The sequence below is a fragment of the Centroberyx gerrardi genome, chromosome 7, assembly GCF_048128805.1.
Source record: "Centroberyx gerrardi isolate f3 chromosome 7, fCenGer3.hap1.cur.20231027, whole genome shotgun sequence".
Lineage (NCBI taxonomy): Eukaryota > Metazoa > Chordata > Actinopteri > Beryciformes > Berycidae > Centroberyx > Centroberyx gerrardi.
This window is the reverse complement of record NC_136003.1, coordinates 20411032-20430237: the sequence shown is the minus strand read 5'-3', so window position 1 is coordinate 20430237 and position 19206 is coordinate 20411032. Positions and strand designations below refer to the sequence as shown.

Here is a 19206-nt window from a genome sequence, read left to right as displayed (position 1 = left end):
ACTGAAGGGCCCGGAGCGCTGGCATGAGAGCCACAGTCACACACACAAACACACACAGCAGTTTTCATGCTAGAGATGCTCTCTGAATACTTCTCCACCGAGCACATTTTTTTTTCCCCCAGACCTTTGCAGTGCAAACACATCAAGATGCCCAAATGGTTTCCTCCCAAATGACAAGGCTGAGGGCTGATGGGATGGCATAGTGCAGCGATACAAGGTTACTAAAACAGAAAAACCCACTTACTGTAGTTGTCCAGCAAACTAGGTCACAGCTTTGTTAAGTATGCAAGAATAACTGTGAGAGGAGTGTACACACACACGCACGGAAGCATGCACGCACACACAAACACACACGCATGCACACACACACACGTCCAGAGTGAGAGAGAGTGTGTGTGTGTGTGTGTGTGAGGGAGAGAGAGAGAGAGAGAGAGAGAGAGAGAGAGAGAGAGAGCCTGCAGCATTCAGTTGTACTGCATTAGAAACACAAGCAGTGAGTTATCTCTAATAACTTTATTTATGGTGAATAATCTCCACAAGAGGCCCTCTGTGCTCTGAGTTGACTGTGTCTTTACACTTGGCGTCTGTTTGAACAGACACTGCACCTAAAGCATGTGACATATCTAGTATGGAGCATCAAGTAGATAGAATGAATAAACAAAGATCAATTGTGTGCTGTATTGTCTACCAAATCTGAAAAACCAAATCATCTTTCACAACTCATCAATTCTTGTCTTTCTACAATCTTTTTCTACACCATTTTCCAAAAGCTCCAATATCTAACATGTGGGCTGGCAAACCCAAATAAGTGTGATACAACAGCCAATACCAAACGAGCGTTTCTAGGCAACCAAACCAAATGAAGGATTCTGCCTCTGCTGTACAGAAAGCGAGATGGAGGATCCTTTCCTTTACCATGAAATAGCAAAGTAAACTTTATTTACATATATATATATGCAAGCAAAGGAGATGAGAGGTAAACAAAACAGGAAATTATTATGTAGTGGATTAATGCTTCCTGTTTTGAGCCTTTTGCCATTCCTGAATGGAAGGAAGTGGGCAAGTTGAGAGGGAGTCGCCCATGGATGTCGCCTTCGGAGAACAAAGTTATTCCTAACAACAATGCCACTTGCTCTAGCCTGTTTATTGCTTAGAATTAACTGTATCTAACTAAGGCCTTGGGTCATACACCAGTGGGGATGGAGAAGACTGAGTAGCGCACAGTACAGTACAGTACAGTGAGTAAACCAGTGACATTACTTTCCCAATATTTTTTGCTTAAGCCAAACTCTTTTACAGGAGCATGTATTATATATATTATTATGTAACCTAAAATAAACAAAACACTTCAGTGGGGTTATTCAAAGAGGGGAATGCACTTGGAAATCTCCACACCCTGTGTGTGTGATAGCATCTATTAGTAGCTTATTAACTATATGCTATTTCCACCCTCTCACAATGCTATTCTCTTTAAGCCCCATATATTGTTCCTGCATGCCTCGGAGCGTGCAGCTTGTACTGCGTCAGATTCATTAGCTGCGGCTCTGTCAGGCCCTGAGGTCACTTCCTATTGGAGCTGAGAGCATGAGCAACAGACTGGGTCAACTCTTTACCAACACCCATGGCATACTGTGGCCGTGATCGAACCTACTTTAATGTGCAATAGGTCGATGGGGACGAGGGGAAAATCAAAGTGCAAATGAGAGTGAGAGTCAGTTGAGATCGAGCCGCCTCACTGACAACCAGCCATGTCTGGCAGTCACAGCAGACCATCTTGTTTCTTTTGTATGTGATCTTAAAAGTACACAAGTACACTTGTGCTGAGTTCATAGTGGACCACTAATACAGCGGGGGCTCTTTAAGAGGTTGTGCTGTTGAGGGAATCAGCGACATGGAAAGGGAGCAACAGCCCCTCTGTCTGATATTACATCATCCCTCTTTTGATGGCCAAAATGGCCTCTTGACAAAGGCTCTTTATTACAAACTCTACCCTGCAGTAAGTTGTCTCTGAGAGGCACTGATGGGGTTATGGGAGGGTTATCAACACAGATACTAGCACTGAATGGCACCGCACAATTAGAGCAATAATTCTTGCTTCAAAAAAAAAGATAATGTGTACATGATTGAGGACACGAATGCAAGTGGTGACTCGTTATTGATTACCGATGGCTACTGGCTAACAACTACGCATTAAGGCCAAGTTCTACTTCTGTGTCGAAGTGCCGCCGTTGCTACGCCGTTGGTGTAGGTGTGTGAGCATTTATGGTTCTGCGTTGGCGATTCTACGCTGTGTCAGAGCCGATTTTGTGCTTTGTCAGAAGTAATAACAACAGAAGTAGTAGTGCTTACATTCTCTGAAACTCATGTTCTGGGATATTTCTCACCACAAATTCAGTGACGTCGGGTAATCTTTATAATTCGGGGTTGAGGTGTCAAATGAACATATTTCCGAACCTCCTCAGCTTCGATCTGCTCCATGTTGTCTTCACTATTGGCGGACATCCTCCGGATACAGGTAGGACGGAATATGAAGCGGGCCAATCACAGTTCTTGCTGCTTGCTTCTTGCATCCTACACACAGTTACATTTTGGGAGAGGTGCACATAAGCAACAGCTGGTAGTCTCTGCAGGCTACGCTGGCACGGCAAAGACCTACAGCGTGCCTTACACAGAGGTATACATTGGCCTTTAGGAGCCCTCGTCATGAAAGGGCATTGACTTGCTAAATAGGATGGAGAGAGTGTGCACTTTCGCTCACGGCTCAACAATGTGATGAGCAAGAAACTAGACAGAGGTGAATCCAGTTCAGTGAATCATCGGTGTTGCGAAGGCCACCCTCTCTGAGATCTCCATGGTGCTGTCCTTGCCTGCCAAGCCAGAGGAGGCAGCATGGGGGTGGAGGATTAGAGAGGAGGGGAGGAGATGCTGCATTGGGATGCAACAGTGTTTCCTCCCACATCTCACGTTACCTGTCGACTGCCATATGCTCCGTTCACAAGAGTGCGGCACACATCCTTGCCAAGAGGTCTACATGTGTAATGCTGTGCTGAATGTAAAAACATTGGCAAGGACAATGATTCGCTATGTTTATAGTCATTTGTTTGTACAAGATTACTATGTTAGGGGATAGATTTATGCATAATCTCTCGGAGGGATAGAGAAGAGAAGGAAAGAAGGCTATGGCAAAACTTTATGAGTGACTCCTCCAAATACAGACCAGTCTTTTATCAGCATGATAGCAGAGGGCAACACTCACTCATAGTGCATGATACTGTACACACTGCAGTGCATAAACACACGCACAGACACACACATGCGTACACACAATTGCACAAAGTTCTCACACACACATACACACAAATTCACAACAGAAACACACACACACACAGCAGTCATAGTTGCTGGCCCTTTGTTCCTTTTTCTCCTTCTCTAACATCCCATCTCAGTCTGTGTTGAATTTGTCTCTGCGGATCCTTGCCTGTTGTCATCGAAAAACCATGAGGGGCCAGCATGCTAGCTCAGCTGTAACACATTCATCGAGTGCGTCACAGAGGCAAGAGAGAGAGAGAGAGAGAGAGAGAGAGAGAGAGAGAGAGAGAGAGAGAGAGAGAGACAGAGAGAGAGAGAGAGTCTACTACTCATCTGCCAGGCTGCAAATGGCTGCTATTCTCTGATAATTGCATCGTGGAGTAGCGAGCTGAAGCGTGTCCTAAAGGCACAAGCAGGAAGAAAGCTATTAGCATACACTAGCATTATTGGTGAGCAGAGTTCAGGTGACTAGTGCAGTGTGTGGAGATGGGTGGTGGGTGGGGGTTTGTCAGGGAGTTAGGGATCGACGGGGTGATGCCCTTGACAAGTATGAAGAAATGAATCAAGATAAAAATGGAATATGCTTCAGTTAGGTTCTGTTTCCTCCTTCCCTTCATATGTATGATATTGCCTATCGCAAGACATGACATAATTTTATGGGCTTGTATCATGGAATCTTTTACCAGGCTGTCCTAGACCTAGATAGGGCAGGCAGGGAGTGGGGAATTGAGAAATAGGTCAAGAGAGATGGAGGGTGGGAGCTAGCTGAACCAAACTAATCTTCTCATGGCTTCACTGTATATATACAGTATGTCAAATACTCAGAAGTACTCAAGTGTAGTTCACTATAGCACTGTAAATTAATTTTAACAACATGGATAAGGGTAGACTAAAGACAGAAGCCTTCATTAACTCTGAACCTGTAAAATGATGGGTAAAATGTAAAACAGATTGTAATCAGGTATAATTCCTCCTAATTCACTGAGCTGCAACTGCCCTCTGTCTCACTCAGTGTTCCTTAGCATGTTCCTCTGTAGCTGCAGTATGCATGGCTGCACATCCTCCGATATGAAGTCTTGCCTAGAGAGGGGATTGGTGGAGCCAGCGGTCACATGACATGCATCCCACTCAGCCAGGCAGCAGCAGCCTCATAGAGCCAGAGAGATGCTGACACAGCACACCTGATCACCAACCCCCACTGAAGGAAGACCTTCAATCCCCATCCCACTTAAGACACACACACACACACACACACACACACACACACACACACCAAAAACACACACCAGGTCATACAGACATGATAACACAAGCCAGAACAATTACAGAAATAGACAAATCACTGGCAGTTATAATGCCTTACTCGTTATCGCCTTACTCACACTCACACTAATACACAAATGCACCCACACACCCACCCACCCACACTCATGCACAAATGCATCACCCACCCACCCACCCACATAAACCCACACAAACCCACACAAATGTGCACACACGGTTGAACACACACACACACACACAATTATTGGAGTCAGACAGTTTCCAAGATGGCAGTCCACTGGTTCTGGATTCATGGAGTCGGACAGAAGAGACTGAGGACCAGTCAGCAGGATTAACGGCTCCTCAGAGACTGCTGAGGTTCAGAAAGGTCAAACGCTCCAACCAACAGAGCAAACCCTGCTTCACGTTGAAGACTGGCCAGTCTCTAGCCAGCAGAATGACAAAGCCAAAGCCTCACACAGGGTGTTCAATGAGAACAAGAAGCAGCATAACTGTGATCACAGTGAAACCGGAAATGACAATGTTCTGACTGATTTGTGATTTGATGATTTATTGAGTATATTCAAATCAAAGATGTTCTTGTCCTCCAAGCATTGAAATCCATTTCACATGGCCGACCAGTGGAGAGAAACTGAAAAGGCAGCTGGAGTTTAAACCCAAGGCATCTCCATTAGAATCAACTAGAACAGTGACACATAGCCTGCCTTAACACACTAAGCCAGTTGATCTAATATCCTCCATGGGATGTGTTCAACATCTATTAAAATAGGGATGCTGTCACGGAAAGGGAGCTGCAGTGTTTTGAGAAATGAAATGTAACGTGTCTGGAATCCTTGTTGTGTGAATGCGTACATTTAGTTGGCTCATTAATCAGCGCACACACTCATTTGTCCCGCCTCCCCTGCTGATCCTGCACTAACGCACGTGTGCACACTTAAACATAGACATGTGGATCTAAGCATGCGTGCACGTAAAGCATCCTGCCACATGCAAACACACGCACCCACGCACACACACACTCTTCTCTTCAGTGGTACAGACACATCCCCTCCTGTCACCCTTCATGTTCCAGCCCAGCCCCACCCATGGCCCCCATGCCTCAGCAGGACGCCTCTTTCCTTCCTCCAAAGTATGAATGGGAAGAAGATGACAAAGTCTACAAATACAGGCACAACAAGATGACAGCAAACAACAAGTAGCGTACTGACCTTTAGAGAGCACAGACGCATACAGATTTTCATTTTCTTAGTTACATCCTAACCCACATGTGATGGACTCTTTTATCCTTACAGTACCATGATTGGGTGTAATATTAACATGGGTGACCCAAGGGGGAATTGAACTCCAGACCCAGGCAGTGTTAGTACCATGAACATAACATAGGCAGGTACCAATTAGGACACTGAACAAAGGGTGAATAATATTGAAAATAGAGTCATACTCTGTGTGTGTTACATTCACATTTCAAAAGAAGAATGGAAATTGTTTAAAAGCAAGGAACACCTCCAAGACATTGCAAGCTTGACTATAATTAGCAATTAATTAATCTATTATTACAAACTATTTCTTGTTATTTGCAATGTTGCTACGGACAATCTGATCACAATGTGTTTCTCCTATTACCAGACAACAATAACAATAATACTAATTCAAAAAGAAACTGTAATATGTCTCTTGCTTGCCTCGCTGCCATTCAGTGAACCCGCCCAGTCAAAGTGGTTTAGCAGGTTGAGTCGCAAGGCTTTGGCTTTGCCCTCCTCTCCATCTCTCCCAGTTTGACACAGCCAAGGGGTGACACTCCTGAAGGTCACCTGGCCAGAACAGAGGGTCACACCTGAGCCCCAACCCCTCCGATCCAGTGTCCTGCCCCTGAGCAAAAGCCCTAGAATTATATAGCAATGGACCTTGCATGGCTGTTAACTTGTGTCCCCACATTGGCTGTTAACTTCAATCCCCACTTTGATAACAGGCAGGGGTTGAGAGTGGCAGCCCTGGCCCTGCACAGTAGGTGTAATTAGCAGGGGGGCAGAACTGTCCAGGGAGCGTGTTGTTGCTCATTATAGCACCGTGGTAGAGACAGACCACCTCAGCAGGTTGCTGCCGCTGCTCCCGGATAGACATCCTTGGTAAACAGCAGAGTGTGAGGAGAATATTATACTCACATAGCACCGCACAGCACCGGCATCCGCCACATGTGGGGAGTGCATGCAAATTAGGCGGTAGAAATGTATACACACGCTTATATATGCTGCATTTATACATACACACACCCCCCCACACACACACACACACACACAAACCGAAGAACTGCCCTACCTTCTCCGCTCATATAAAGGCCCACAAACCCGCCCACACACATTTCCACAATCACACCCGCACACGCTCCCTAAATGATTCACACAGAAATGGCTATAAAAAGACTGGAGCTAGAAAAGGCTGCCTGTGCCAGGGGTAACTGACAGACTCCAAGCCTGCAACAAATCTAAGGTGTGTCTCCCCTCCTGAGTGCATGACACTCGCACAGCCTTGTAATAATAATGACCCACACCACCTTGTCCTAATCCCCCGGTGCTGAGCAAAGAGCGCCTTCTGGTCCAGCACCGCTTGACAAGCTGCTCTGCCTCCCAGTGAGGTGAACAAACAGGGTGGGGGTAGAGTGATAAACACATATCACCAATGTTAAAAGGTCAAAAGCAATCTATTCCTGTAGGTGCAAAGGGATTCCAGAGCCACTGTGGTGCAGAACAAGTACAGGACAGTCATAGAAACCATGGTGCTTATATTTGTTACCTGTGAGGATAGGGATGTGAAAAAGCCAACAACATCAGCACCTTATTCACTGCTCTCTTTAAGAGGTTAAACAGCAAATGACATATTCAAAAAAAAAAAAGTGCATGTTAGATAAGTGCCAGATGCAGAACACGACCTTCGTGAACGCACAGATATGATAGCCCACACCTAACGAGGTGCTTCCCTCCTCACAGCTGACAGTACTGCGTAATGAAAACATTGCGCCTTTTTTTTTCCATTTTCCCTCACGTCGCAGCCCACACCGCATCCGTCTGCATCATGTGCACCTTTGACAGGTTTGGTGACAGGAGGCAAATTTCAACAGAACATAACTTCATAATATCGTGCCCATTTATTTCAGAAGCCCTCAGTGAGACCTGGCTGAAGCTTCTCTCTTTGTGATGCTCTGTGGTGCTGCGATGGTCTATATTTTATGTATTTCAGTGGGCAGGTTGTACTGTAGGGCAATGCGCCTACATGCTGCCTATGCGGTATTCCAATGGACATTACGCAAAGCAGCCCTAAAGGCAATGCATTATGGATATAGGCTATTCTTTGTTCATCTGCATTATCCCGATTGCACTGATCATTTTCCATTTTGTACATGCAGCCTAATAACATGTAACAGAAATCATATTTGCATGGCTATGATTCAAGTCCTATAGTGGGGCCATTCCAGGGGGTTTTCTCCTTCCCTCTGACTTGAAAAACCCGGCGTTAATAGCGCACTGAAAAGGTTCGCTTACCTGCCCACCGTTTGGTTGGCGAGCTGTCGCATCCGATTGAACTGCTTCTTCATCTTGTATTTTCTGCGTTAACACCTAGTGGGGGGAAGATTCCGCATTATTTCTCTCAAAATAACGGCCCGTGCTCCACAGAGGCGCAGCAAAAAATCCGCTCTGTCATATTTTCCTTCCCTCATCGCGATTTGCCAAGACCGAGAACATGTTCTCAGATTACATATTTTCAAAGTATTTTTTGTATATCTACATTTGCCCCATAGCCTGCGCAGGGATGCTGGACCAATTCACCGCTACGGGCACTCGGGCAGAGAGCGACAGCATAGTGACAAGTAGCCGCTGCGCAGCAATGCAGTGTGGGAAATGTAGTAAATCAAAACTGATCTACAATAAAGAATCCAGCCGGCTTTTCCCAGATGGCTATTACGCGTGATCAGACGGGCGTGTAAGGGTTGGTTTACATTCTAATTAGGGTTTATGGAGCACACTTTAGTAGACTTTGGCAGGCAGGGCGACTGGCGGACAGTAAAATAAGACTAATATTGCTTTAAATCAAAGCCCGGGCCCCTGCTCGTGACAAAACACAGCCCACTGTGTGGGGAAAACCCATATTGTCTGGATCTAGAACATGGCACGGCTGCATTGTCATCAGATGCTGTGGTAAACAAAAAGGTGTGACCAGCAGTCTAAGTGATCATCATAATGTAGCCCAAATAATAGAAACAACAAAACAATTATATTTTCAGAAAAGCATTTTTTTTTTAAACATATTGTCCCTAAAATCCCCTGTCTTTGTATAAATAATAACAATTTGACCCAACTTACTATTACCATGCATTTATATCCTATCCTGTATCATGTCCGCCTGAAAAGGTGGATGTACTCTATCCCGTAAATAAAAAGGTGGGTAGTGGCTCTCCACGACAGCCTTGATTGTTATAGAGTCGGCTTAGCTTACATCTCCATCTAGTGAACTCTCTGTGTCAATGCAGCTAAAGAGCACGAGCCTACATGACATGTATTAATTCTGCATTATGAAGAAATTAAATTAAAGGATAGCGTGTTAACAATATAAACAAATTAATATGCTTTGGTTAAAGATGCTGTGCTCATTGTTAATTTACCAGAACAATACAGTTTTTAAATACATTTTTCAGCTTTAACAATAGTGCTAAATTCTTACAATTTTTCATTAGTTACAGTAAATGAAGGGCTCTCTACTCTTGTGAAAGATTTCTTACTTTATTGTGATTTGTACCTGCTGCCTGAACTGCTGTTAGGTGAACTGTCCAGAAGGGAGCAGCCTTGCCTCAAGTACCGCTTAACATCTTGACTCTTCAGCACCACTGAGTGAAGCCTCAGCTTCAGCATCTGGTCTGGGCTGATCATTGGGGACATCTACTTCCCTGTTAATGTACAGACACGCAGTTGATGGCATGTCACATAAAAAAAGTCTCACTTTGTCTCTGAGTATCTCATCTGCTGATTTCATGCAAGTATTTTAGGCAAGTGTGAAATCCAAATGCGTGTGGCTAGGTCATGTGACGAGATGGAGAGCGCTACTTGAATCAAGCTTTAACAAGGAGAAACATCTGGTGCGAAATTTTTTCCAAATCAGCTTGAGAGCGGCATCTTTGCAATGTTTCCATTACAGCAATTAGCAAGATGTCACACACGTCCTATTCGGATTTACACACATGTCTGTGTGAAACATTGTTAAAAATGAAGATTGCAAGAAGTTAGTGGATCTATAATGGGCCGTTGGAAAAAAACTGACACAAGACAAGCTTTAGGATACACTAGTTTTGTTATAGCCATGATGGCATGGTATGTTTCTAACTGTGCAGTACAGGACAGTGCAGTTACAGCCCCCAGTCAAGAGAGATGCCCTCAGGCTCTGCATCATAAGACTTTAATGGGCCAACAGGTGGGCTGCACACCACTGCCACAGGGTTCACAGGCCTCAGGGAGTAAATGATACTGAGAAATGGCTGCTCTCTGGACCCAGTACTACTGCGGCCTCATTAATCTCCCAAGTTGGAAATTGAGAGGGGCGGGGGATCCTTCAGCCTTGATCTCGACCCCATGACCTTGTCAGATCATTTGTTTTCATTAGTCCCCACTCAGACGAACAGGCCGGTCCCAGTCCAGACACCCTGCCCCCTCTCCAGCAGGGAGCATTTGTGAAAGCATCTCCAAGGGTCTTCTCAACTCCAACCCCAACCCCAACCCCCAAAACGTACTGCTCTAGAGGGTCTCTGGACACTGTTAAATCAGCCTGGATGAGTCTTCACATCCGCCAGCCCTGTCAGAAACTCTCTCACCCATAATCCCTCCACAATGAACAGTATGCCCTCATGTAGAGAAACAGGAAGGGCAAACAGAAAGTCAAACCTACAAGGGGATACTGAGCTGGATTTAAATCCCCCCCAACATCATTAAAGAGCTCCCTGTCCTCGTTTCAGTTTGAAATCTGTTTGCAGTGGGCGTCTCATGACAGCAGTACTCAGCACAACAGTAAAACAGAAGAACAGTGAACGACTATGATCCCTCATCTGGTGTCCTGCTGTTCCTGTCACTGAGAGGAGTGACTGAGTGGTCTCCCTCTCACTATAATGCCCTTCTACTGGGCAGCTGGGGAGTAATTGGCTCCCAGCAGCACATCCCCAGTTAGCCTAATGAAGCCTTCTCTCGGGGTCACAACCCCTCAGCCTGATGACCCTTGCTGCTACTGATATGTGGGCTGGACTTTGACAGTGACCTGCTCAGACAGAAGCCCCATAGCTCCTACACTGAGGCATGGTGTTACAGTCACGCTCGCACAGCAACAGTTGCAATTGTGAGACCTTTGTATGCAGTCCTTTCTGTCATTAGATGGGCTAGGTCTTGCTGGAAATAAAGCGGCGGTGTGTAAAGTGTTAGCTTTGCGCAAAACAAATAAGGGCAGGGTGTTAGGTGGAATCTAATGGCAGGTTATGACCTTGGGTTGAAAGCAGCATGTGCAGCAGAGGGAGGACGGGTGGGATCGGCCCGTATGCCGTGCCGGTGTTTTATCTTCAGACACGTAGCATCATATTACCCAGAACAATCAGGCTGGGTGTGAGGTGTGGGCTGCCACAAGCCTTTGGTCTGTCATTAAAGAAAAGTGTGACATGTTCATCAAGGAGCTGTGTGCAGGACTATGAGTATCCTACGCCCTCTGGCCAGGTCCTCAGTCGTGTCCAGAGGAGGTCATATTCCATACCCAAAGAGCATTTTGGATCCAAACTATTGATCTCTGACGTTGCTATTTGAAGAGAGTTGACTGTGGTGTTTTATTTTCTGTGGCTGAAGGAGTTCTCGCCTCTTGGAAACAGGGTGTGGAGGGCCAAAGCGCACCGTAGGCATTAACTCCAGGCTTTCAGGTAAGCCCGGGCGCTGGGGCCAGACTTTGTGGTGTGTCTTTGAAGGGTTATCTGGGGCCATAATGAGCCCCAGCAAGCCCAGCGCCAGGCCTAATGAAAACGCTGTGACATCTGAGGGGGAGAGATATTACAGGTCTGAACTGCTGGGGCTGTTTTAACATGCATGCAGTGACAGAAAATGATGGTTATCGCAAACACCTTTTAGACACTAAATGCAGGTTTGGCGGAGAGCAGAGTAGCCCTTCAGTTGAGAGATACAAGCTTAGCACTAAACAGTCTTGGTGTGTCAGACCTTCAGTGTCACATTTACAATGATTTAATGTCAACAAATCCCATATAATAAACAGTTAAGCAATTTTATAAAAGATTTATAATAAAAATACTCCATGCTCTGGGCCAAAGAGTAGAATAGTGTGCCTTCAGGGAGTAAGTCATGGATTCTATTTATAAGCTGAACACCATAGCATCATTTCAGGTGTCTAACAGAATTTGAAAAGATGGTGTTTTCATATTAGTTATCAAGGTGTTATCTTTCACAGGACACCTTTCAACACCTAAATTTTACATGATGCAGACATGCTGTAATAGATGATAATGGAGGGTGGGGGCAAGTTGACAAGATGAAGAGACAAGTGAAAACAGGCTTTTTGTTATTTTGAAAATACTTGGAAAATATTATTGAAAAAGATTAATTCACTCATTTTCTCTAACCGCTCAATCATTTTGAAGGTTGCTGAAGCCTATCCCAGAAGGCAGGGAAACACCATTGACAGGTTGCCAGTTCATCACAGGACTTAACACAGATAAACAATCACATTCATACCCTCAGAGTCTCTCTCATCCACCTGACCTGGCATGTAATATAGGAGGAAACCCATGTGAACAAACTCCACACAGAAAGGGCTGTCTCCAGGAATCAAACCCTCGTCCTTCTTGGTGTGCCCTATTAAAAGAGATGTACCTGCATCTTAAATTATAGTCAAGTCAACTTTATTTATATAGCACTTTAAAAACACAACGCCAGTGTGCACCAAAGTGCTTTACAAAATAGGGGAATTACAAAGCAGGAGGAAAAGGAGGCAGAGCGTGGAGCACCAACAGCAATATTAAGATGTAAGGGAAATAAGAGCATGGTTAAAAGCATGAAATAAGAGCAACGGAGCATAAAAAACATGTCAGACACAGTGAAAAGTCAATGAATAAAAATAGGTTTCCAGACGAGTTTTCAAATTTTCGACTGATTCGGCCGATCTGACAGTTTGGGGAAGGCTATTCCACAGTCTGAAATTCCAAATTACAGAACAACTGGTCTGCCATTGTTGAATTGCTGAGGTCATTATCATTTAAATTATATAATGGGCACCGGGGAAAGAAGCAGAATTACCCTCAAGGTGTCCTTGCAACGTGGGCTACACATTCAGTCATAACTTCTCATTTTTGCTAACTATTGAGTTTCCTCATTTCCCCAATGTCATAACTACTGTATGTGCTATACAAGGGGTCTTCATTTTCAGCCTGTAGCATTTAAACAGTAGGGAGTTCAGAAGTGCGACGACAAACATGACCCTGTGGCAAATTCACCTAAGTACAAATCTTTATACAGTACAACTCTATGCCCTTGGCTTGCTCCTCTCTGCCACCTCTTCGTGAATACCAACACATTAACTGCTTGCCAGGGTGTGGTGAGCTGCAGCTGCTGTGTATTGCTGCGCATATACAGTATTTGTGTTCTGAGAGTACGTGTATACACATGCAAGCAAGTTTGTAAGCACGCATGCAATATAGACGGTGAGTTTTGCTTGCGAGAGAACATGGATAGAGAGCAGATGTTTTTAGCAGAAAGCAACGTTTTACTGAAGGTGCTCAGCCATTGTGTCGGTTTGCACCACAGCAGATGTTACAGCGCCTTTGTGTTGCTTGTTTTGTTAGAGGACACCATTCAATATCGGCAAATTCTAGGATTATGATGATAGATGGGCAGCTTTTGGTAAATGCACCGTATCTGACATGTTAACGTCTCATTTGAACATGTTGTCTGCTCCACATTTAACGGAACATTGATTATTCACTATGAACCAGATCTTTAGCTCTCTGCATGGTATGGCTCTTTGCTCAGAGGTTAATGATATTGTTATGTGACAGATCAGGGCTATTAACTCCTTAACGTCTCATTTTGGTATTGCTGCAGGTGTGGATGGAACATCACTGGGCAGCCCCGGCAGATCACTCACTCACTCACACACACACACACATGCACTCACACATATGAGATATGAGACCACCACGAGAAACACTTGTGGAAACAGAGGCCTTGAGGTAGCCTTGGCATTTCATGGTTCCGAAAGACAGATTAGGCTCAGATGGTCCAGAATTTATGATGTGAAGCGAGCAGCATGAGTGACAAGCCAACTCCTCCCTGGGCTGGCAGCCATTGGCGACAGAGAGATTTACAGGCAGGATACTACAGCTGATTGCTTTTAGACCATGGGAAAAGGAAAATGTACATGGAGCACACAAATACCATATCTTCGCAGTAGGCCTGGATGCTGAACTAGAGTGATGGATCCCACAGCTCTTGTTCTAACCTTAAGCTTTAGAGACTCAGGTCAAGACTGGCTTGGCCAAACTGAAAGATCCATAAATCAAATGTTCACACAGCTCTGAATCCCTAAGTTGAGACTTGTACAGTGCATATTTGGCACAGTACTTAAAATCTTGATAATGACCCTACAAAACTATGTATAACAAAGGTAATGTGTGGTTTATGGTAGTGTTTTTTGCCCGCCCTTACTGCTATGTAAATCTGGAAGAGGCTGAAATTGCAATGGACTGTCACAGCCCTTGTGAAATATGCATACGCTACACAGTTTTGTAGTGCAATGGTGTGTTTATCCAATGCTAATGATCGTGGTTAGCCCTACAGAGAGAGCTCATAATCATCAATACCTTGTTTGCGTTGGCTTTATACAACTTCTTTATGCTTTGCTAATGTGGGATCGGTGCCTTACCAGTAAGTCTTTAAAACGAGTGTTTATCCTGAACCTAAAATGCAATAAAATCCTACCAGTGCACTTTGCCTGTTTGTCAATGTTTCAAACATGTCAAATGAAAGGCTTTCCGTTCAAGGGCTTTGACTCCATGCAATAGTCAGCCGCTACTCCAGCTGACAGTGGCGTTCAGGAATGCAGGCAGCATCAACGTCAGTGTAGGAGCTTCGCTGACTGACTGACCTTATTTCCCTCAACCCTGAGTTGAACTCCATTAAGGGCTGCCTGCAGTCTGTAATTTTACCCACAGCCTCTTATCATGTTTGTCTTGTCTCCTCCTCAGGGGTCGTAGACAACTCGCCTAGAGAGCAACTTCACTCCACTTCAGCCGACTTTCCACAGAGGATACAGCAAGAGGACACAGCCAACAGATCTGACAAGTACATGATGAAAAATATTTCTGGGAAAGTGATAAATGATTTTGTACCATTCTAATGGGACTACGTATGTTTGTTTGAGCCGTCTCTGATTTATTTCAGGGCCTGGAACATGACCTGAGTTAGTTACTTTTCAATTATAAAGGTGAAGGCATCAGAATCAGAATCAGAATCAAACTTTATTCGCCAATGACAACACATTAGAATTTGTACAACAAGACAGACAGAAGTCACTTAAAGTGCATTGTGTGAGAAGAAGAACTGTAACAGTAATAAAAGAGCTAAAAACATAAGTTAACATGAAATAAGCTGAAAAACAGACTATATAAAGACAGAATATGTCAGGAGCCTCCATTAAGGAGGCGGACCGCCACAGGGAAAAAGCTGTCATGGTGGTGTTCTGGTGAGTATGGCCTGCCATGTTTACTGTACTTCAGATATTCTATATATGGCATACAGGTAGGAGTATTGGAGGTCATGTGTGTTCCCACTGGTCTCCCTTGGGTGACCTTGTCATACAGTGCCTGTGGTGACAGAGGAGGCCTGGGGCGGAGGGACCACACAGCCTTGTCATCTCAGCTCAGATCAAAGGAACCCTGCTTGGGTCTGACAGGAGCCAAGGCCCTTGGTGAAGGCTAAAAGGCGAGCGGGTCGTCGGAGGGCAGGGCCAGATCGCCACCATGGGAGGTGGGAGGCGGAGTGTCTGTAGGTTACCGAGGGTGAGGATGGGGGTGAGGAGGGGTGAGGAGCCTGCGCCCCACTCTTACAGTATACGCAATTTTGCTCAAAAGAGAGAGAGACAGATGCTCGAGATATCCGACGGGGGAAAGTGAGATTCGTAAGGACCTCTAATCCAGAGAGACGAGCGGGATGAAAGAGGTGTGAGAGGTGAAGCACGTCAGGAATGTTTGAAACAAAAGCACGGGGCAGGAGAACGGGTAGAAGTGTGGAGCGTTGTGTGTCTTTGGAGGACCTCCACCCAGACTGAGCTTCAGTGAGAAATTTATCTTGGCCCCAGCGCTGCTTTCCTGTGACCTCAGAGTGCTGCTGACATGCATGGTCTCTCCGCTGAACAATAAATACCGGCTGAGTGTGAAGATCAAATAATTGAGACAGAACCCGATGTAAACGGTTTATGAAATGTGTAGCTACGCGCAGCATTCTTCAGCTTTATGCGTCTGAAACCGCAGAACCAAGTCAGAAACCGCAGATGAGAACATTCAGATATTCGGAGAGCTTGTCCATTACAATTGAAAGTGAAAATACTGCATCGATATTTTATACACATATTATTTGTTTAGATTATAGAATGCTTAATTTTGACAAGATGTAAAAAAAAAAAATCAGCACGGTAGTTATGCAATCTAATGATACGGGATAATTATACTAATGAATGCAATCAGTCATACATGGCAGAATCAAAATAACATTTTGATTGCAGCCAACTAATCATAATTTTCCATGTGGTGTCCAATCAGCCTGCTGGATAAGAAAATGTTCTTCCATTCCTTTTTTATTTAGAGGACCCTTCCCTTGTTTTTCCATCTTATCCTATAAATGGCTTCAGTAGTTTGACTCACAACCCAGGCATCTGATCTGCTCTGCTTTCAAAAGGCCAAATAGTAAATTCCTGGACCTTGATATTTTCCCTCAGCTCCCACAGGGCCGTAATGATGCAGGCTCCTTTGTTGAAAGCACCTGTTCTCGGCTCGAATAATGGGCTACGTTTTCATCCAGGATATACCCCCTGAGGGACTCCCAGTCTCCGAGCCTTGGACTTCAGGGTATCTAGTTGCCACTGTTGCCAATGACTGTTCACTGAAAGCCTTTTGAACACCACCTAGTCAACATGTGTTCGGCGGCTGGTAGGATGTCTTTTTTAGGGAAGGGTCACACGCCATTCTGCCGTATCTTTTGAGGTTGCTATTGGCGTACGTTATAATAAAGAAGTGGTAATAAAGAAATACACCAGTGTGATTTAGTGTTGTGTTGACCTCTATTATTTTTATGTGACATCTGCCTGCCACTAGATCATTGTTCAGTTCATAGCGTGTGTTGTTACTGAACACATGTAATTCAAAGTCACATTAGGGCGGCGTGGCAGCACAGTGGTTTGCGCTTGATTTGAGCTAAATTGCCCATAGGTGTGAATGTGAGTGTGAGTGATTGCCTGTCTACCTGTGTTAGCCTTGTGATGGACTGGCAACCTGTCCAGGGTGTTTCTCCACACTGGGATAGGCTCCAGTCCTGAATAGGAATAAGATGATAAAGAAAATGAATGAATCAGCCTACATTACCTCCCCCTACTTCGTGCCCCTTGCCATCACATGCCTTAATAAAGACTCAGACTCCTGATTCACCTCCAACTACCTCTAACTATATGCCTGATGTGTTGTATGCTATACTGTAAATGTATGTTTCTTGCGTTGGTGTTCTCAGAGTATCTGTGTTTCACCTCTACTGGCTGTAGAAATTTCCTGTTTGAGGACAATAAACATCTATTCTATTCTATTCTACTCATAGGATCACATTCATATTGACATTCCACCAAATATCCTGCTGAAAGACCATAATATCAAGGCTGTAATTCTCCATTGGGATTCAAGCCATGCTGAACCTCTGCAGGGTATGACTTCCTTGGAAATCACTTTGCTAACTGGCAGCGACAAGTCAAGACAAGTCACATTTGAACTAAAGTGTGTGGCAGGAGTCACACTGGAACTGACTTCACATCTAGTATCAGGTTGGCTGGATGGCACTTGCTGTGTTTTTCCAAGCTGAGCTCATCTGACCGAGTATCACATCTTTCAATAAAGCACCTTGCTCCAAAAGATAAAAGCAAAGCCATGTAATGGTAAATGACCTCATAATGTGGTACCATTTAGGTACCAAGGTACGAAAATGAAAATGAGCCAAAAAGTGAATAACACTAAAACAATCTTGTCCTTTAGACCATAACTTTTAGTTAGTTTAACAATTGCACCAAGCTGTTGCTTGTTTTTAAAAAAAGCCCCTGTGGATCTTTTTCTTTATCTTGCCTGCATCTTCTTTCTGTGCTCAGCTCCTCTCTGTGTTTTATCACCACAATTTATCAAAATTGTTTATATATTATAAACTAGATCTGAAGATGAAGTGATAAAGTTGTATCATAGCAGATACCCAAACCTCTATAATAAACTTGTGAACCATCTGGATATTGTGAAAAGGAATCTGCAAGACCCAAATGATTCACGAGGTTATAATTACAGGAGTAGACAACTTCTTTTGATACTTTTTTGGTATACATTCACATTTCCGCAGTTTGATTTAATGGTAACCCATGAAATACTTTCAATATGTTCTCTTTGTAAGTGTTTGTGAGTATCTCTTTGTCAGTGTAATTGGTGCAATAAGGACTGGAAAAACAAGGATCTTAAAGTTATGATCTGTATACAGTACAATGCAAGAAACGTTAACTTTCAGTCTCTTCTCGTCAACATATTCCTTATTGGGTAAAAGAACAGTAAAGCAAACAGGCCATGTCTTTCCGGACATGAGGTAAATGCCCAAATTAGATAATGTGTTTAGTTTTCCTAAACCCATACAATAACATCTCTTTGAAAAGCTGCAGAGTGTCTCAGTTGTCTTACTAGATTAATGCTTCTAAAGTGAACTGATGTGGCTCGTCTGGATTGTCACCGGCGGTTTGAGGAGCGGAAACAATGCCTGCTTTTTGGTTTTTTTTGCCCTGTGACCTCTAAATCTCACAAAATTTCATGAATGGGATGTTTCCCAAATGCATTTAAAAGTATAGAATAGGCGTGAAATGAATGCAAACCCAGTAGTAGCCAATGCATCTTTCTCTCTTTGTTTTTCCATCCCTTAATCCATTAGAAGCACTGTTTTATACAGACCTATGGTAAAAAAAAAGACCAACAGCATGCAGGGTTACTTTGGCTTGTGCATGACTTGGCAGGACCAGAACATCTAAGCCTCTTTGAACCCTCCAACCTGCCACACTGCCTCCAGCTCTAGGAGGACAGCACCGAGGGATAAGACCTTTTCTACAGGATCAAGTGAGGAAATCCGCTGCGGCTATAGGGCTATTCCTTAAAGGAAGATAAGATAGACTTTAGCACGGCTCCAGAGAATTTATAGACATTTTAAATGGTCTTAGCCAGAGCAGAAGACCTTGAAGGAGGACTTAAGGAGCCAGAGCGGTGTCTTGATCCGCCTCTCGGCTCACCTAATAACCCTGTCATTAGATTGAGGGCTT

At 44.3% G+C, this 19206-nt stretch overlaps 1 protein-coding gene across 1 annotated transcript in view; it reads right to left on the bottom strand.

Annotated features, from left to right (window-relative positions):
* Positions 1-8251, bottom strand: part of arhgap44a (Rho GTPase activating protein 44a) — a 29915-nt gene extending 21664 nt beyond the window's left edge. The window contains exon 1 of the mRNA XM_071922814.2: positions 8130-8251. Within this exon, the coding sequence (XP_071778915.1) occupies positions 8130-8182 (53 nt within the window). The 5' untranslated portion in view covers positions 8183-8251. The remainder of the gene's footprint in view (positions 1-8129) is intronic.
* Positions 8252-19206: the final 10955 nt, after the last annotated feature.